The sequence below is a fragment of the Jaculus jaculus genome, chromosome 14 (genome assembly GCF_020740685.1).
Source record: "Jaculus jaculus isolate mJacJac1 chromosome 14, mJacJac1.mat.Y.cur, whole genome shotgun sequence".
NCBI lineage: Eukaryota > Metazoa > Chordata > Mammalia > Rodentia > Dipodidae > Jaculus > Jaculus jaculus.
The window spans coordinates 6,111,955-6,132,378 of NC_059115.1; the positions used below are offsets into that span (position 1 = coordinate 6,111,955).

Genomic DNA, 20,424 nt, shown 5'->3' on the forward strand with positions numbered 1-20,424 from the left:
ATGGAGAACCACCCCCTTCCTCCTCCTGCTCCTCCTCCGCGGCTGCCACCTCCCATCCGTGCTCCAGGCTCTGTCAGCGCTCAGCCCCCTCCCTCCCTCCCCCAGTCCTCGCCACCCCCCCTCCCCCTCCCTCCCCCCCCCACCATGAGGATGATGGCCGCTGGCGCGGTGCTCGGCCTCTTCACGGCCTCCGCGGCCCCAGGGTCCCCCATGGAGCCCGAGGCCCCGGATTTCCGCAAGAGACCCCTCGAGACGCCCCGAGGTGGTCTGCAACAAGGTAGCAACACCGGAGGTGAGTTTTCAAGGGCCGCGGGACTCCCCGGCGTGGCGTGGCGGGGGGGGGGGGTGCGATGGTGTGTGTGTGTGTGTGAGAGAGAGAGAGAGAGATGAGAGGGGCTGGGCTCCATGTTGGAGCCCCTCCGTGGGAGACGTGTCACAAGGAAAGGTGCCTGTCACTGGGGGGGCGGGGGGAGGGCTGTGCCAGTGTGACACATTAGTGAGAAGGTGTGTGTGGCAAGTAAAGGGGGCGTGTGGGAGAGGCCAAGTGGGCTGGCTCTGGCTGTGAGCCCTGAGAAACCCAGGATGAGAGAAAGGGGTTCAGCGTGTGTGACATAGGCATGAACGGGGTGGAGTGGGGCTGGGAAAAGCTGCTTGAGGGGATGTGACAAGAAAAGGGTGTGGGTGTGACTCCAGAGAGGCTGTGTGGCTGGGTGTGAAACATGGAAGTGTGCAACGGTAACATCCAGGGGGCGTGTGTGTAACAGAAGCAGGTGGGGGTTATGACAAGGGGCTGGTGGGTGAAACCTGTGAAGGTAGGTTAACCAGAAAAGGGAAAGACGGGGTCCGGAGCGACAGAGGACGTCTGCGTATGACATCTTGGAGAGGGATTATTTGTGTGTATGTGTGTAACAAGGAGAGTGTGGAATGGCTGGGTGTGTCACACCAGAGATGGGGGAGTGATTCTGGGTGTGTGCATGTGAATTTGTCAGGTGACTGAATGTCAGATACCACAGAGGTGTGTAGGTAGCACGAGAACCCCTCCATGTGTGTGACCAGGGTGACGGGCACATAGCAGAGAACCCAACGCTAAGCCAGGGGGCCAAGTGCTCCTGTTTGCAGGGAGCAGGCAGGCTTTGTGGAGGGGGTCCCCAGAACCTGGCTCCGGCAAGGAGGGAGACCCTAGAACAAACTCCTTTCCACCGCCCCTATCATCTTGCCCCAAATCCCTTCTTTCTCTGGTCTTTTCCCCCCGGTTAGAAGAGAGTTGGCTGGTGGGGTGTACTCTTCCTTCCCTCCTGGGGCTGAGTGTGTGCATCGGGGCGGGGGCGGGTTCCCACACCTCCCCTGGGAGAAAGCCAAGCCCCTCTCCTCCTTTCTCTCACCTCAGGGCCCCTCACCTCCAGGCAGGTGGGGCCAGGAATTAAGGCCCCCTTTGGAGGCCTTTGAGGGTGTGCAAAAGAAATTGGAGGAAAGGGAAGTTGGGGGAGGGGTGGAAGAGAATTTCCTGTCCGTCTTCCTGCACCCCCACACCCTCAGCACACACATGAAAATGTCCACACCGACTTCCTTCCCTGCTTCCTGCCCTGTGGCCATTCCCAGTCCTGGCAAGGATAGGGTGACCCAGGAGTTCCCTGAGCCCAGTTTGGCTGCTCAGCTCTCAGGGCAACAGGGAAGGGGGGTCCCTCCCTCATCTTAAAGGGAATGAGGTGTTCTAGGTTTGGCTCAGCTGCACAATATTACAGTGAATGGCTGCTAGTGTAATGACTGTCGCCTCCACTGCATGTAACACTTACTACAAGCAAGACGGGCTCTGAGACGGATGAATTTCTCAATACAGTCCTCCTGGGAGATGACTTAAGGTCTGGCTTTACAGATAAGGGAAACTGAGGCTCAGTAAAATGAAACAGCTTGTCCAAGGTCACAGGGCTCTTGAGTGGTGACATCAGAATTTATTGTCACCTGGGCTGCTTGGTTCTGGGGTACAGATGCTTTGACTGCCCAATCGTGCCTCCTTCTGACATGGCAAAATTAGGTCTCTCCTATGGGGACTATCTCCGGCAGATCCCACACACACATAGACTTCCAGGGTACCCTTGGGGAAACTGAGGCTAGAAGATGCAAAGGGACAGTCCTTCCTTGATAGAAATACTCAGGGGCAGGGCAAGTGTTCACGACTTAGATCTCAAAATTGATAGCTCCTGGGGCTGGAGAGATGGCTCAGCATGAAAAAAAGCTCTTGCAAAGCCTGAGAGCGCCAGGTTCAATTCCTCACTACCCACATGAAGCCAGATGCACAAAGTGGTTCTGCGGATGGAGTTCATTTGCAGTGGCAGGAGGCCCTGGTGTGCACATTCTCACTCTATCTGCCTCTTTGTCTCTCTCAAATAAATAAGTTTTGTTTTGTTTTTAACTGATAGCTCCTAAACTGGGCATGGTGGCACTCACCTTTAATCCCAGCACTTGGGAGGCCGAGGTAAGAGGATGGCCAAGAGTTCGAGGCCTCCCTGAAACTACACAGTAAATTCCAGGTCAACCTGAGCTAGAACAAGACCTTACCTCAGAAAAAAATAATAATAGTAGTCTAAAAAATAAAAATAAATTGATAGCTCCTTTCAATGATGGACTTTTGTGGCTCTAGGAACCTAAGTCATCCCCTCTCTTTTCTGAGCTTCTGTATCCACAGCTGCCAAATGGCACCATGACCATACCCAGTGATAATGCCATAACATCTAGTGACATTATTAAAGCCTTGCACGCAGTTTCATATAAATCTCCCAACACCCTAGGATGTAATCCCAATACTAATAAATTATAATCATGGCTAACATTTATGGTGCCTGGAAGTGTTATGGGAACCGTTTGACGTGGATCATGTAATTCTTACAAGTCTGTTACCCATCGAACCAAAGAGAGACTGAGAAGAGGTTAGGTAACCTGCCTAAGCTAACGTCATTCAGCCAAGCAGAGGCACAGTGGTAGTGATTTGGCCTCAAGAGGCTGGATGAACTGTGTGTGTGTGCACATCCCGCACTGAAGATGCCCTGTTCAAGTAATCACACCCATGCTCACAGGGGCAGGGGCTCTGGTTGGGTGTCACAAGTAGTAACAGAAGGGCAGACTGAACAGATCCCACTCTTTTTGTTTTTTCGTGGTAGGGTCTCACTCTAGTCCAGGCTGGCCTGGAATTCACTACGGAGTCTCAGGCTGGCGTTGAACCCATGAGGATTGTCCTACCTCTTCTTCTGGCATGCTGGGATTAAAGGTGTGCGTCACCATGCCTGACCAGATCCCATTATTCACCTAAGAGCTAGTCCCGCGTTCCTGTGTGCTCCTAGACAGAACAGAGGCGGCAGTGGCTGTTCAGATTGGGTTCCAGGGACTTACTTGCCATTGGGAGGAAGAGGCAACACTAAAAGGAGGACTCCCACTAAAAGATTGGAGGGAAATACAAGCCTTTAATCCAGGCACTTGGGCTGAAGAGATGGTTCACAGTTGCCTGTGAAGTCTAAAGACCCTGGTTCGAGGCTCGATTCCCCAGGACCCACGCTAGCCAGATGCACAAGGGGGCGCACGCGTCTGGAGTTCGTTTGCAGTGACTGGAGGCCCTGGTGCGTCCATTCTCTCTCTCTGTCACTGTCAAATTAATTAATTAATCCCAGCACTTGGGAGGCAGAAATAGAAGGATAACCAAGAGTTTGAGGCCACTGTGAGACTACATAGTGAATTCCAGGTCAGCCTGAGCTACAGTAAGACCCTACCTAGGAGAAAAAAAAAAAAAATCCTTTGGAGAAACTTAGAACAAAATCACCAACTGACGTGGAGGCCAGCCTGAACTACTTGGCAAATTTGAGGCCATTACGAAGCGAATTGGAAAGACCATGTCTCCAGATAAAAACTAAAGAAGGGTTTGAGGATCCAGCTTAGTGGTGGAGTCCTAAAAATCTGCAGTGAGGGGCTGGGGGTGTGCTCAGGGGTAGAGCACTGTCTAGAACCCAAGTGAGGGGCTGGGGTCGTGGCTCAGAGGTAGAGCACTTGTCTAGAACCCACAGTGAGGGGCTGGGGGCATGGCCCAACAGTCAAGGAACTTGTCTAGAATTTACAGTGAGAGTCTAGGGTCGTGGCTCAGAGGTAGAGCACTTGTCTAGAGTCCACAGTGAGGGGCTGGGGGTGTGGCTCAGAGGTAGAGCACTTGTCCAGGATCCACTGAGGGGCTGGGGGAGTGGCTCAGAGGTAGAGCACTTGTCTGGAATCCGTAGTGAGGGGCTGGGGGCATGGCTCAGCATAGCAATGCTAGCCTAGATTGTGCAAGGCCTTGACTCTTTTTTTTTATTTTTGGTTTGTTGAGGTAGGGTCTCACTGTAGTTCAGGATGATCTGGAATTCACTATGTAGTCTCAGTTCCTTTAACTGCTGAGCCATTTCTCCAGTCCCTCCATCATCTATTTTTTTTTAATTTTATTTATTTATTTGAGAGCGACAGACACAGAGAGAAAGACAGGTAGAGGGAGAGAGAGAGAATGGGCGCGCCAGGGCTTCCAGCCTCTGCAAACGAACTCCAGACGCGTGCGCCCCCTTGTGCATCTGGCTAACGTGGGACCTGGGGAACCGAGCCTCGAACCGGGGTCCTTAGGCTTCACAGGCAAGTGCTTAACCGCTACGCCATCTCTCCAGCCCTCCATCATCTATTTTAATTGACTATGAATTTATTTATTTGAGAATGAGACAGACAGGCAATGGGCACACTAAGGACTTTGGCTGCTGCAAACAAACTCCAGACCACACATGCCACCTTGTGCACCTGGCTCACATGGGTACGGGGAGTGGAACCTGGGTTCTTTGGCTTTGCAGGAAAGCGCCTTAGCCACTAAGCCATCTCTGCAGCCCTGACTGTGAATTCTACCATGTGACCCTGTCAGGTGCTGGTCATAATCTCTTCTTGTCCCCAGTCCTCTGAGGATCCTCCTCAGCGGGATTACTGGTGTCTCCCACGGGGTCATGAATGCATCGATCAGTCTCGGGTTGGTGGGGACAACCATGCCATGGGGTTTGTGTTTTCCGCGTGAAAGAATCTCTTCTGGCAGCGCCACCGCCAACTGCTCCAGGCCTGCATCGGTGATGTCAGCCAGGCCCCCCTCAGGGCTTCCTGAGCCTTAGCCAGCCTCAGTGGCACCAACTCTGCTCCCCCCCCCGCCCCGTCCTTACCATTGAGGTCTCTCAGTTAAGAGTGGCAGTGCATGCCTGTAACCCAAGCACGTGAGCACTGAGGCAGGAGGATTGTAAGTGCGAGGCCAGCCTGAGCTCCACAGTGTGTGATTGCTGAAGAGCGAGAACTCACAGTGGTAGGCAGCCCAGCAGCCTGCCTCGCCCATCCCGGGAAGTTTGCGTCGTGGCCCTCGCTCCCGTCACTGCCCCGGTTGCTGGACGCCGAGCCCACGGGCTCTGTTCTGTGCTTGCGTGTGTCCTTGCGGGCTCCCACCTCGGGACCTTCACAGAACCTTCCTGCTGCCTGAAGTTCTAGTCTCTGCCCCATTTGAAGTGATCCCTGCTTGCATGTCAGCGGCTCAGAGATTATGCACTTTGGGGAGGGTCAAAACTGGGTGCGGGGTATGACTAGGTACAAGTTAAGGACTATTTCAGAGGGACAGTGGTCAGGACCTGTGAATAAGTCTCAAAACTTCCATGTCCTCTCTGGCGTGGTGGCGCATGTCTGTAATCCCAGAATTCTGGAGGCAGAGGTAGGAGGATCACTGTGAGTCAGAGGCCACCCTGACAATACATAGTGAATTCCAGGTCTGCCTGAGCTAAAGCGAGACCCTACCTTGAAACACAACAAAAGAAGCATTATCTCTTTGTAGCTGTTTTTTTTTTTTAAATTTTTTTTGCAAGCAGAGAGAAATAGAAGAGAGACAGATGGGCACACCAGGGCCTCCAGCCACTGCAAGCAGACACTAGATGCCTGTGCCGCCTTGTGTGTCTGGCTTGGGTCCTTAAGCTTTACAGGCAAGTGCCTTAACCGCTGAGCAATTTCTCCAGCCCAGCCCATGCACCTGTTTTCTTGTCTGTAAAATGGGAACATGCATGGTTCCTGTCTCCTTGAGTCCGACCAGGGCTAGCTCAGGCTCTGCTCTCCTGGTTGCCTTATTTATTAATGCGACGAGCGCTCACTGTGTTGCCCAGGTGGCCTCAGACTCAGGGACTTGAGCAGCTCTGCTTTAGCGTCCTGGTAACTGGAGCTTTTGAATGTGAATTTTTATAATTTGTGTATGATGTGGGAGGGCATCTTCGTAAGGGTCAGAGACCACTTTGAGAAGTTACTGTTGTGGGCCTCAAGCCACTGCAATTGAATTCCAGATAAGTGCACCATCTTGTGTGCGTGTGTAACCTTGCACGCTTGCCTCACCTTGTGTGTCTGGCTTCTGTGGGATCTGAGGAGTGGAACATGGGTCCCCACTGCAATCCACCTCTACATGTGTGTGCCACCTTATGCCAAAGTGCCACCTTGTGTGCAGGAGTCACCTTGTGCATCTGGCTCATGTAGGTTCTGGGGAGTCAAACCTTGGTCCTTAGGTTAAGCAGTCAAGTGCCTTATTTGCTAAACCATCTCCAGCCCTGTTTTGTTTGTTTTTGTTTTTCCACTTTAACTGTGGAACTCAGTATGTAGTCTCAGGCTGGCCTAGAACTCACAGTCATCCTCCTCCCTCAGCCTCCCAAGTGTTGGGATTCTTGGTGTGTGCTGCCACACCGAACTTGGGTTTTTTTTTTTGTTGTTGTTATTTTTTCAAGGTAGAGTCTCTGGCCCAGGCTGAACTGGAATTAACTATGTAGTCTCAGGGTGGCCTTGAATTCATGATGAGCCTCCTATCTCTGCCTCCCAAGTGCTGGGATTAAAGCTGTGCACCACCACACCTGGCTTTTTTCTTTTTTCTTTGTGAGCAGACTGAGAGAATGGTCACACCAGGGTCTCCTGCCACTACAAACTCACTCCAGATACATGTGCCACTTTGTCTGTCTGGCTTTACATGGGTACTGGGGAATCAAACCTGAACCATCAGGCTTTGCAAGCAAGCACTTTTAATCACTGAGCCATCTCTCCAGCCCGCTTTTTTCTCTTGTTTCTTTTTCTTGTGGTGGTTTTTCAGGTAGGCTGTCACTCTAGCCCAAGCTGACCTGGTACTCACCCTGTCACACGTGTGTCTGCCCAGGAGGACTGAGCCTCACAGACAGCACCAAATACTGCTCCAGGTCCTTGATGCAAACACCAACTCAAATGAAATTAAGTTACTACTTTAAGATATTTTTAAACTTGTGTTTCTGTTCTTTAAATCTCCAGTAATTTTTTAATACTGTCTGTAAGAAGAATCCATAAAGCCATTACTTTCCTCACTGGTAGATGCTGGACAAGATCTTCACCATTGAGCCATGTTTCCAGCCTGTCACTGTGGATTCTTTTTTTCTTTTTTTTTCTTCCTTGAGGTAGGGTTTTACTCTACCCAGGCTGACTTGGAATTCAGCCTGTAGTCTCAGGCAGGCCTCGAACTCAACAGCAGTCCTCCTGCCTGTGCCTCCCACCAGGAATAGATGGTAAAACCCTATTGCTGAAGACTCCACATACCTTGTCTGCAAGGCCACTGAAAAATCCTGCTGGATCTGAGCTGATAACCTCCTCCATGCAGACCAGCTGACAGAAAGCTGGAAGAAGCCATTCTGCATAGTACAATGGAAGAGAGAAATCACCAATGAAGATACTTAACAGTGGACACTACAAGTCTTAAATTTTACCAGCCAGCCCAAATAAGACAACAGGTGCAATAGTGGTACGTCTGTCATGGTGGAAACCAGCTGCCCTCTAATTGGACTGGAGGCCTGCTGCATGAGAGGGAATACATTCCTGATACTGAAACCCTACAACAGGGCTAGTCATGAGCCCTAGGGGTTCTAACGTCTGTTGCTGTCTGGCTAAATGTATATACTATACTCAAAAAACTGCCCAGTAAGCACTTCTCTTCATGTTCATACCCATATCTTAATGCTACTCTCACTTTTGGTAGAGAATCTTCTCTTTTCAGATGGCAGTGACCTTGGGATGACTCAGAAGGCATCATGGTGTTGAGAAGAAGTGACAGGAGTGCTCAGCACTGAACTATCTCTATCATACCTTCCAAGGCTCAGGGTCTATTGCGGAAGAGGTGGCGGAAAGAATGTAAGAGCCAAAGGAAGGGTAGGACTCCTTAAAACGTGCTCCTCCAGACACAAAATGGCCTGGATATCCATGACCTCACAGTGCCGGGCACTACCTACACAAGACCATCATAATAGGAGGAAATGATCATAGCATGAAGATAAAAGGGACTGATTGGGGGGGGGGATATGATGGAGAATGGAGTTTCAAAGGGGAAAGTCGAGGGAGGGAGGGCATTACCGTGGAACACTGCTTATAGTCATGGAAGTTGTTATAAAAAATAAATGAAAAAGATGTGTGGGCTGGAGGGATGGTTCAGCAGTTAAGATTGTTGCCTGCAATTCCGAAGGACCAGGGTTTGAATCACCAGTACCCATGTAAAGCCAGATCCTCATGGTGGCACAGGCATCTGGCATCATTTGCAGTGGCTAGAGGCCTTGGCATCCCCATTCCTCCCATCATAAATAAACAAAATAGTAATTAAACATAATAAGGTGCTTTCTTGCAAACCCTGCCAGCCTAGGTTCAGTTCCGCAGTACCCACAGAAAGTACTGTGGCAGTCAGGTTTGCAATGCTGGCAGAAATAACCCAACTAAGAGCAGCTTTTGGGGAAAAGGGTTTATTTTGGTTTACAGGCTCGAGTTCCATGACAGCAAGGGAAATGACAGCATGAGCAGGGGTGGACATCACCCCCTGGCCAGCCTAAGATGGACAACAGCAACAGGAGAGTGTGCCAAACACTGGCATGGGGAAACTGGCTGTAACACCCATAAGGCTCAGAGGTAGAGCACTTGTCTAGAATCCACAGTGAGGGGCTGGGGGTGTGGCTCAGCATAGGAATGCTAGCCTTGACTTCTTCTTCTTCTTTTTTTTTTTTTTTTTGGTTTTTTGAGGTAGGGTCTCACTCTAGTTCAGGATGATCTGGAATTCACTATGTAGTCTCAGCGTGGCCCCAAACTCATGGCGATCCTCCTATCTCAGCTTTTCAAGTACCGGGATTAAAGGCGTAGGCCACCATGCCAGGCTCAGGCCTTGACTTCTAACTGCAGTACTGAAAGCAGGGGAGAAGCCCCTGTCTGGTGACTTAAGGCTGTCCCCCCGTGTATACACCTTAATTCACAAGCTCCAAACAGTAATGATTCTCATAATCCTAACTGTACTCTGTCTCAGTTGTCCCCCACATCACAGAAAGAACAAAAGGAGAAACCCACCCTCTACAGTCACACTGGCATCACACCCTAAGGAGCTCACAGCACCGTCCCTTCTTATACCTAACAAGAGGTAATGTCACCAGGACCAAAGCCATAGAATCAAAGCTTGTCACTCACAGGCCAGTGATGTCAATGGTCTGAGACTTAGTCTCCCTGTCTGGAAACTGGGTGCGGTAATGTTTACCACTCTAGGTGGTGATCTGTCTGGTGATATTCCAAGATTGTTTCTGCCCCAGGGTCTTTTCCCAGTACTTACTTTTCTGTCCGCTGAAACCTGTCTTTCTCTGGCTATCTCTTCTCCCCCTTCCTCTCCCCTCATTTTGGGGCTGGCACGAGTGTCTCCCTGTGTGTTCCTGGGTCCTTGCTCTGTGGCCGGCCTTGGTTTCCCTGGAGGTGTCCCAGGCAACTGTGGTGTTGGTTCTCAGGAGACAGTTTCCATGAACGGCTCTCTGGTTATTGTCAGGGAAATGGGTTTATAAGCAGTTGAGGATCCTAGGGGGATTGGGTGTACAAGGTTGCTTGCTGATGCCTAATTAGCATGTGGGGACATTCCTTCCAGCACATAGGCAGTGACAACGGGAAGGTTTACAAAGGTGCTGGCTATGTAAGGAGTTTCCTAGGCAACTGGCCCAAGGCGAGAGGGTTATGGGCAAAGCCTAAGTCTTATCTGCATGTCCAGGCATCCCATGCTTGGAGAGGAAGTGGCTTTACTTCCTGCTGATCTCGGTGTCTGAAACTTTTTGTGTGTTGGGGGGGTGTTCCAGGCTCTCTACAACCCCTGAGAATGGGGGGGGGGAGGAGCACCCCTGCTGGTATAGTCCCTGAAATATATTAATAAGTTCAGGCTGCTGCGACCCCTCCATAGCCTGGGGCCTTCATCTCAGCAGCTTGGGTTTGTGACCACACCTGCGCATAGTAGGTGCTCACTGAGGACGTGCTTGCATATCTGAAGGAGCAAAGCAAGAGGACACCAGTGCGAAGATGTGTGTGTCAGGGCTGGAGCAATGGCTTAGAAGTTAAGCACTTGCCTGTGAAGCCTAAGGAGTCTGGTTCGAGGCTTGATTCCCCAGGACCCACATAAACCAGATGCACAAGGGGACGCACGCATCTGGCGTTTGTTTGCAGTGGCTGGAGGCCTTGCTGCACCCATGCTCCATCTATCTTATCTGCCTTCTCCTCTTTCTCTCTTTCTTCAAAATAAAAATACACACACACACACACACACACACACACACACACACACTTTAAAGACGTGTGTGTCAGTCAGTTTTCCCTTACTGTAACAGACGACTGGGCTGGTCAGCTTCTGAAGTGAGGGCTTGCTGTGGCTTGCGCAGTCACAGAGGCTTCTGCCCGTGGCCAGCTGAGCCAAGCCTTTGGGCTGGTGGCAGGAAGCGTGAGCGTAGGGAGAGTAAGACTGCTCACCTCAGGGCCAGAAACAAGAGGAGAGGAGGGCTGAGGTCCCACTGTCCTCGCCAGCCGTACACCCACTGACCGAAGTCCTCCCACTAGACCCCACCTCTGAACGTTTGCTCCATCTCCAGGTAATGCCAAGTAGGGGAAGAGGCATGAGCCTTAGGGGGCCTCCCTCCAGAACCCATGCCATGGCAATGTGGGGATAAGGAGATGGGAGACTAACTGGGCAGGATGTCCGAATTGGGTCCAGACTATGCACCAGGTCAGTGTTAGGCGGTGAAGAAGTGAGTGTGGTCAGCAGTGAGATGTGTGGCGTTGCCTGCTGCTGAGCAGAGCTCCTCCGTGTCCCTTCTCCGCGCACAGGAAAGGTGAAGGAGATGAGCTACGACCCGCAGGCCAAACTGCAACGGCTGCAGGAGTTCTGGATCAGCCAGGCCAGTGCAGAGCAGCGCAAGGGCCGTGCGGGCCGCACGGGACCCGGCGTCTGCTACCGCCTCTATGCCGAGTCCGACTACGACGCCTTCGCCCCCTACCCGGTCCCAGAAATTCGGAGGGTGGCCCTGGATGCACTTGTGCTGCAGGTGAGACCTGCCTGGGAGGGGACGTTCTGGCTGCAGCATCAGGGAGCACAGGAGGTGTTTAGCCAGACCAGCCAGGATATCAGAGCTGGCCGAGCCACTGCAGTGGGGGTGCAGGAACCCCTCCCTCAGAGCCCAAACCGACATGGGAGAATCATTTGGATCCAACAGTTCAGAAGGGAGGGGGAAGGAAGCCAAGTGCTGCTGGACAGCAGAGAAAGTCTGTGGTTTACTTAGCAAGAGGCTGTGAGGGTCCAGACAGGATGGACTATTATTATTCCTTTATGTTTGTTGTCACTGTTTTTCTTTTGCTTTGGTTTTTCAAGGTACAGTCTCACTAGCTCAGGCTGACCTGGAATTCACTATGTAGTTTCAGGGTGGCCTCAAACACAGCGATCCTCCTACGTCTGCCTCCTGAGTGCTGGGATTAAAGACATGCACCACCACACCCAGCATTGTTTTTCTTTTTTTATGAGATAGACGATTGGTACGCCAGGGCCTCCAGGCACGGCAATAGAACTCCAGACATGTGCCACCTTGTGCACACGTGCAACCTTACACATATGTTACCTTGTGTGTCTGACTTATGTGGGATTTGGGGAGTCAAATGTGGGTTCTTAGGCTTCATAGGCAAGCACCTTAACCGCTACACCATCTCTGCAGCTGCTATTTTATATTTTGAAATAGGATCTTCCTCTGTAGGCCAGGCCTCAGCCTGCCTAGTGCTGGGATCCCCACTCCTGCCCCCCTAAAACCTGTCTTCAGCTGCATGAAGGTCAAGGCTCAGGCAGCAGGGAGTTAGGTGGAGCAACTGGCCAGGTGGACAGACAGACCTGCCAGCCCCAGAGACGCCAGGCAGCCCTGAGCTCTCTGGTCATGCTCTTGCAGTCCCACAGGCCACCCTGCCAGCCTGACTCCTTCCAGTTGCCTGAGAGGCACTTGTTACGTGTGCCACGCCAGGCCTGGCGATGGGCCTGGACAGTCACTCAGTTCTCCCCAGCGCCGAGAGGGCTGCTTTTCGGGGCCTCAGGATTAATGGACGCCTTTGTGAGTGAGGAAAGCCCAGCTCCATACTGACACTGAGAGGTGGGGTTTGATCCCTCTGTGCCCCCAGGAGGAGGCATGTCCAGCTGAGGAGCAATGTAGGAACCTCTGCTGGATGGGCGGGTTTCCAGGCAGCGAATCCACCATCGAAGTGCTGGGCTTCTGTCCACCTGCCTTTGCCCAGAGAAGGGCCCGAGCACTCCAGCGCCTGTGCACCGCCGCCCGGAGAAGGTTTGCATTGGCCCAGCTCTGGCCCCTGCGCAGTGCACAGTCACTTACTCTGACTGGGGCTGAGGAATCACAGTGAGGCCAGCTTAGGTCTGTGAGGGAGACAGACAGTGCCTCTCCCCAGTGCCAGACCTTGACCTGACAAGTCTGAATATCGTGAGTTTGATCCTCTAGCCTGTAACTCACAGTGACTCTGTTCTCCCACTCTGGGGGTGTTTGGTTCTCATTTCAGATGAAGAGCATGAGTGTGGGGGACCCACGAACCTTCCCCTTCATTGAGCCCCCCCCCCCCCCGCCTGCCAGCCTAGAAACTGCCATCCTCTATCTTCAAGACCAGGGGGCTCTGGACAGCTCAGAGCCCCTCATCCCCATTGGGTGCCTGCTTGCCTAGCTGCCTGTGGACGTGGTGATTGGTGAGGACCACCCCTGGGTGATCACATGAGGAGTAAAATGGACAAGTCCATTCCTGAGGGGAACAGCAGGGTCGGGAACGTGTCAAGTGGCCTCAGGGCCTCGCTGAGACAGGGCACTTGAGCAAGGCAAGGGAGAGTAGAGACCGCGCTTCCTCTGGCCCAGGGTCACTGAGGACTTTGGCCTGGACAAGGGCCTGGAGTGTTGAGGGGAGCTGCGCTTTGCATGACTGAAGGTGGTCTGCAGGACTGATGGGCCACGGGCTGGTGGAGCCGTGTCACTGTGCTGCAAGTTCAGGTCCCCAGTGGTCAGAAGCAGGTGGTGTGACCAGTAAGGGGCATTTATTGTGAGACTGGGCCCGTCCACTTTTTGGCCTACGTTCTGTTATCCTTGGTCCTGTGGCACACTGTCTTCAGGTCGTTTCTATACCGCAGACACCACACCTTGTCTGCAGCAAGGGGCCTGGTCCCCACCCTCCTGTGAACTCCCCAGTACTTGCTGTGTTTCAGGGGTCTCCTGGGGAGGGTCAAGCCAGTGGGTCTTGGGCTTCCCCCACTCTGCACAGTTGTCCCTGTGCTGCCCTGGTGACCCTGTTCTGTGGTCACGCGGATGTCACAAGTGGGCTTATCTTCCTCTTGCTCACCCCTGAGTCACCCTTTCACTGACTGTGCTGACTCCACGTTCTGTTTCCACACAGCCTGCAGCCCACATGGTTTCCCTCAGCAGGGCCACCTGCCTTGCCACGGCCAGGCCTGTCACTAGGAAGTGTTCCTGCTTTCACGTCCCTGGGCCTCAGTGCAGCTGAGGGGGAGGCTGCGTACTGTAGTGTCCGAGGCCGCCCGGGGCTAGGCAGGTGGTTAGTTTTGTTGGTTTGGAAGGAGTGGGGGCATTCCAGGATGAAGGGCAAGAATATTTTTGGGGCAGGGGCTGAAGAGATGGCTTAGCAAAGGCACTTGCCCGCAAAGCCTGATGACTTGTGTTTGATTCCCCAGTGGCCATGTAAATCCAGATGCACAAAGTAACACGTGCACTGCATCTGGTGTTTGTTTGCAGTGGCTGGAGGCCCTGGCGTGCCCATTCTGTCTTCTCTCTTTTCTCTGCTAAATAAAAGTCTAAAGAGAATATTCTGGGGGCACTTGCTGTGCTGTGCCAGTGACAGTCTTGCTGGGCTCACCTCATTTCTTCCCTGCCTACTGTGGGCAGTCTTCTGATCCACATGTGGACAGACAAAGATGGTGCTTGGCTGTGGAGTCCATGTGTACCCCAAGATATGGAGCCAGGGAGCAGTAGAGCCTGGCTTTAGTGGGCGGGATATGGAGTGCTTCACATGCATCATCTCCCAGGATGGGAGTCGGGAAACCAGGCTCCGAGATGGACCACTTAGGGCCTGGCAGCGGAGCAGGAGGCCCGAGGCCGAGATGGTCCGTGTCCTTGTCAGGGCCTCACACTCCCTGCCTTCCACACTCCCTTCTTTCTCCTCTTTTCCTTCCTTTCCTCTGTCTCTTTGTCTTCAACTAAGTAAAGGCCACAGAAAATTCATCCTGCCGTAAGCACCGATCAGTGCCTCCTGCGTGCCAAGGCAGTCGGGGGTGGGGGGGCAGGAGAGCCATGCACTGTGGAGGGCCCAAAGGAAATCAAGCCAGGGAGGCTGGGAGGTGGTGCGGAAACCTTTGTGAATACAAGTGTGGTTGACAGTGGTTACTAGCCCTAAACAGAGCCATGTGCCTTAGTTGGGGAAGTTGAGGCCCTGGCCTGAGGCCACATGGCCAGATAGCCCAGCACGTGGTGTGAGTGTGGCGGTGTGGCTCTCAGGGTCCTTTGTGGATGTGATGCAGGTCAGGGCAGGGCCGGGAGGTCGGGAAGATGCTGATCCTGGGCTCTGTGGTCAGTTTGGCCGAGCCTGTGCTCACCATGGTGGCCTGTTTACAGGAAGCTCCAGTGCTTTGTGTGGCCCAGCAGCATTGGGGGTGAAGTCACAGGATTCCTGGGGTAGTCGTGGCCTTGTTGCAGATCAGCACACTGAGGCTCAGGGGAGATGGCCACTGGGCCAGTGTCCCCCGTGAAATCCCGTGCATGTGCTGACCACACTCAGGGTCCGCAGCTTCTTGAGCTGTGATCCCGACTGTGATGGACTCAGTGCTTACACACGTGCACGTACACGCTTGTGCACACCCACAGCCTGTTCTGTCGTTCTGTGAATACTAGTGACTAAGGTGTTTCCGGCATGGAGGGCAGGAGGACTTAGGTCTTTCCACGTGGGTCCCTCTGCCCCACCTCATGATCTGGACTGGGACAGGTCTGGGTTGGTAGGACTTGGCTCTCCCCCACCCCCCACCGCCACTCTTAACTGAGATACCTCCATGGTAAGGACAGGGGAGGGCCAGAGTGTGGGTTCACTGTGAGGATGGTGCCGCTGAGGCTGGGTAAGGCTCAGGAAGCCCTGAGGGGGGCCTGGCTGACATCACTGATGCAGGCCTGGCGCAGTTGCTGATGGCGAGGCCAGAAGAGATGCTTTCACGTGGAAAACACAAACCCCAGAAAGTAAAGCCACGATCTCCTTAGAGCTCAGGATGAAGGTCAGGGCCGGGCGCAGGCGCATGAGGAACAGGCAGTCTTAACACTGAGCTAATCCCAGCACAGGACTGCAGAGAGCTTCCCACTAATGGAGTCTTCTAACACGTTCACCAAGGCTCAGGGAACACTGTAGAAGACGGGGTGGTGGTGGAAAGATTGTGAGGACCACAGGGGGAGGAGTCTCCTGTGGCATGGTTGCCCCCCCCAACCCGAGACTGATCGATGCACTCATGACCCCATGGGAGACACCAGTAATCCCGCTGAGGAGGATCCTCAGAGGACTGGGGGCAGGAAGAGATTATGACCAGCACCTGACAGGGTCACATGGTAGAATTCACAGTCAGGGCTGCGGAGATGGCTTAGTGGCTAAGGCGCTTCCTGCAAAGCCAAAGAACCCAGGTTTCACTTCCAGTACCCATGTGAGCCAGGTGCACAAGGTGGCATGTGTGTCTGGAGTTTGTTTGCAGCAGCCAAAGTCCTTAGTGTGCCCATGCCTCTCTGTCTCTTTCTCAAATAAATAAATTCATAGTCAATTAAAATAGTAGATGGAGGGGCTGGAGAAATGGCTCAGCAGTTAAGGGAACTTGCTTGCAAAGCCTAACAGCCTGGGCTTGATTCCCTAGTACTCACAGAAAGCCAGGTCTGCAGTTTGCCTAGTGGCTGGAGGCAAAGGCATGGCCCTACTCACTATTTATCTCTAGCTGCCTCTCTCTATCAAATAAATAACTAGTAAAAATAGTAGAGGAACTTGTTCAAGGATGGGGGCAGTGAATAGGGGGAGGAAAAAGGCAGAGGCAACTCTGACCTAAGTACATTTTTAAAACTTTTATAGTTTTGTTTTTTATTTATTTAGAGATAGAGGCAGAAAGAGAGAATATGAGCATGCCAGGGCCTTCAGACACTGCAAACAAATTCCAGACATATGTGCCCTCTTGTGCATCTGGCTTATGTGGTTTCTGGGGAATCGAACCAAGGTTTTCAGCTTTGCAGGCAAGTGACTTAACTGCTAGGTCAACTCTCCAGCCCTAAATACATTTTTTACACACATAAAAGTTGTCAAAAAAAAGAAAAAGTTCTAATTGACCACTTGGGAGGCAGAGGTAGGAGGATCACCATGAGTTCGAGGCCACGCTGTCCATAAACATTTTTTAGGGGCTGATAGAAAGCTGGAAGAAGTCATTCTACATGTAGTTCAATGGGAGAAAGATACCACCAGTGAAGATACTCAACAGTGGACACTGAAAGCCTTTTAATTAGCCAGTCAGGTCAAATGAGCCAACGGGTGCAATAGTGGCACATCTGTCATGGTGGAAACCAACTGCCCTCCAATTGGACTGGAGGCCTGCTCCATCGGGGAAAACACATCCTTGATAATGAAACTTAAAACAGGGTTAGTCATGAGTCCTAGGGGTGTAACATCTGCTGATGTCTGGAAAAATGTATACAGTATGCTTATCAAATAGCTCAGTAAGCACTTCTCTTAATATTTATACCCTTATATTAATGCTACTCTCACTTTGGCTAGAGAATCTTCTCTTTTCATATGGCAGTGACTTTGGGATAACTCAGAAGGTATCATAGTGCTGGAAAGAAGTGGCTGGAGTACTGAGTAACATCTCAATCACACCTTCCAAGACTGAGGGTCTAAGGCGGAAGAGGTGGGGGAAAGAATGTAAGAGCCAAAGGAAGGGTAGGACTCCTTAAAACGTGCTCCCTCCAGACATAAAATGGCCTGGATATCCATGACCTCATAGGGCCTGACACTACCTACAAAAGAACATCATAAGAGGAGGAGAAGACCATGACATCAAAATATAAGAGAGACTGATTGAGATGGGGAGGGGATATGGTGGAGAATGGAATTTCAAAGGGGAAAGTGGGGGGGTATAGGGCGGGTATTACCATGGGATACTTTTTATAATCATGGGAAATGTTAATAAAAATTGAGAAAAAATAAATAAAAATTAAACTTGGATTAAAAAAACCTTAAATATCTTCATGGCAGTATTCACTATTTTTAGTTAAGAGAAAAATTATTTTAACTCATTCCTGTTCCTGGGGTTTCTAACATTGTAAATAATCAATATTAAGAAGGGGTTTTGCGGGCTGGAGAGATGGCTTAGCGGTTAAGCGCTTGCCTGTGAAGCCTAAGAACCCTGGTTCGAGGCTCGGTTCCCCAGGTCCCACGTTAGCCAGATGCACAAGGGGGCGCACGCGTCTGGAGTTCGTTTGCAGAGGCTGGAAGCCCTGGCGCGCCCATTCTCTCTCTCCCTCTATCTGTCTTTCTCTCTGCGTCTGTCGCTCTCAAATAAATAAAAAATTAAAAAAAAAAATTAAAAAAAAAAAGAAGGGGTTTTGTAAAAAGTAAATAAATGTGCTTCAAGTGAAAAAAAAAAGTTTTTAAGGGACCAGACAGATGGCTCAGCGATTAAGGTGTTTGCATGCAAAACCTAATGACCAGAGCTCAATTCCCCAGAACCCATGTAAAGCCAGATGCACAAAGTGTTGTATGGAGTTTGCTTGCAGGAGGCGGAGGCCCTGACATGCCCATTCTCTCTCCTTGAAAATAAGTGAATAAATTATATATATATCAAAGTTTTTAGGCCAGGTGTGGTGGCACACACCTTTCATCCCAGTACTTGGGAGGCTGAGGTATGATACCTCTTGAGTTTGATGGCCAGCCAGAGACTACATAATGAATAGCAGGTCAGCCTGGGCTAGAACAAGACCCTACCTTAAACCCTGTTCCCCCTCCTAAAAAAAGTTTAAAAACTTGTTACATCTGGTTCGTCCTTTATGTAGCCCAGGTTGCCCTGGAACTTGTGATACCCCTGCCTATTTCCCAAGTGATGGGCTTACAGATGCAGATGTGCACACCAACCTGGCCACCCCAAGGCTTGCTTGGAGAGCCGTCCATGATGCAGGAGTGGTAACTGGCAAATGGAGCCACTGTGGGGAACGCCTTTCCTCACTGGGGGTGCCTTGGGAGGGGCAGCACCTCGTTGGGGGCTGCAGTGGACAGATGCTCTGGCTTGAATCCTCCCCACAGGCATGTTTACAAGGTTCTTTCCTAGCTGGTGGTGCTATGTCTGAAGGCTGTGGAACCTTGAGAAAGATGGGCTCCTCTGGAGAAAGCAACTTACTAGGGAAGCCTTTGAAAGTTACACTTGGCCCTGGTTCCTGCCCTGCTCTGCTTCCTGACCCCTGACGTGAACTGTCTCCGCCACACACTCCCACTGCCACGAACTGAGCTGCTGCACCAAGCCCGCCCTGCACTGATGGACTGAACGGGAACCTTCAGAAACGGAACCAAAATAAATGAGCCCCCTCCCCCCTTTGTTCCTGTCAGGTGTTGTGGTCAGTGATGCAAAGGTAACAAACTCAGGAAGTGAGACGAGGAATGGCGGTTGCTAAGACAAGCTGATCATGTGGTCCTTGGGTCTGTGGACATGGCTTATGGGAGAAATTTAGAAGAGCTTAGAGATGTGGGCTATAGAAACCCTGTAAATGCTGTCACCAGCATTAATGGGAGATTTTTGTGGAACTCTTTAAAGGGGCCTCAAGAAGTGTCCTGTTCTTCCAAGTCTGCTTTATTCCTCCTCTGAATTAACAAATTGGCACTGTACCTGGTATTGTGGAGTATCAGAAATGCAGGAAAGAGAGGGTCATTGAATTTGCAGCAGGGCCTTAAGTTTTGGAAACAGCCATGGGCAGTGTGAAGCAGGTTTGCGGGATGCCTGCATGGAGACCCAATGGATGAACCGTGGGTTGCAGTGGAGACCCAGTGGAGATGGCGGGAACACAAGATGGCTGCTAAGGACAGCTGCTGGCCCCGGATGAAGTTTTCCAGGACTGTGAGTAGCCTAGCTGGAGGGGCGGAATTGGAACTCCAGAGACTTGTTGCTGGTTAAAATTATCGGCCTTGGAGATTTGTCACTGACTAGTTGTTGGACTTGAAGCTACAGAGTTTGTTTTCCCCTATTTAAATCTTGTATTAGCTGAATATTTCTTTGCTGTGCCCAATACCATTCTTTGCAGTGTGAACATGTAAGCTTACCAGTTTATGGAGGCCAGGGGCATAATTTGGTAGTTTGATTCAGGTGTCCCCATAAACTGAGACATTCTGAATGCTAAGTTCTCAGCTGATGGAGAATTGGGAATTAAGGCCTCCCAGAGGCAGTGCATTGTTGGGGGTGGGGCTTATGGGAATCACAGCCAGTGTCCCCTGGCCAGTGTTTGGCACACTCTCCCGTTGCTGTTGTCCACCTTATGTTGGCCAGGGGGTGATGTCCACCCTCTGCTCATGCCATCATTTCCCCTGCCATCATGGAGCTTCCCTTTGAGTCTGTAAGCCAAAATAAACCCTTTTCCCACTAGCTGCTCTTGGTCAGGTGATTTCTGCCAGCAATTCGAACCTGACTGCTCCAAACAGGAACAAGTGACTTATTGGACTGTGGCATTTATTTTATTCTGTGTCCCTGGAAAATCGGAGTGAGGCCACACTCAGATCATTTTTAAAGAGGTGGAAGCCAAGCTGGTGAAAGTTACCCATTGCAGGCCTCTGAAGGTTATACCCCGCCGGGTCCTGCCCCCACTTTTCCTTTCTGGCCTGCCACGATGCGGCGGGCCTCCGTCCCACTGAGCGGTGGCTGTGACGGGAGCTGGCCTGCCACGCCTTCCCTCCGGGATGACAGAAAGTCCCTGAAACCATGACCAAAATGCACCTCTCCTCTTGTAAGCGGCTTCTGTCAGGTTCTGCATCACAGCAATGCAAAGTCGCGCA

General features: G+C 51.6%; 1 protein-coding gene across 2 annotated transcripts; it reads left to right on the forward strand.

Moving 5' to 3' along the window:
• Window positions 1-152: 152 nt before the first annotated feature.
• LOC123454851 (probable ATP-dependent RNA helicase DHX34) lies at window positions 153-18,845 on the forward strand. 2 transcript variants are annotated; one of them, XM_045134466.1, is made up of 5 exons: window positions 153-292; window positions 9,350-9,460; window positions 11,170-11,387; window positions 12,889-13,069; window positions 18,716-18,845. In XM_045134466.1, exons 1-4 carry the CDS (start codon window positions 154-156, stop codon window positions 13,045-13,047), a joined length of 627 nt encoding a protein of 208 aa, XP_044990401.1. In that variant the 5' UTR covers window position 153; the 3' UTR covers window positions 13,048-13,069; window positions 18,716-18,845. The 2 variants fall into 2 exon arrangements, with proteins under 2 accessions (XP_044990401.1, XP_044990402.1); XM_045134467.1 differs by lacking the exons at window positions 9,350-9,460; window positions 18,716-18,845 and having other exon boundaries at window positions 12,889-15,835.
• Window positions 18,846-20,424: the final 1,579 nt, after the last annotated feature.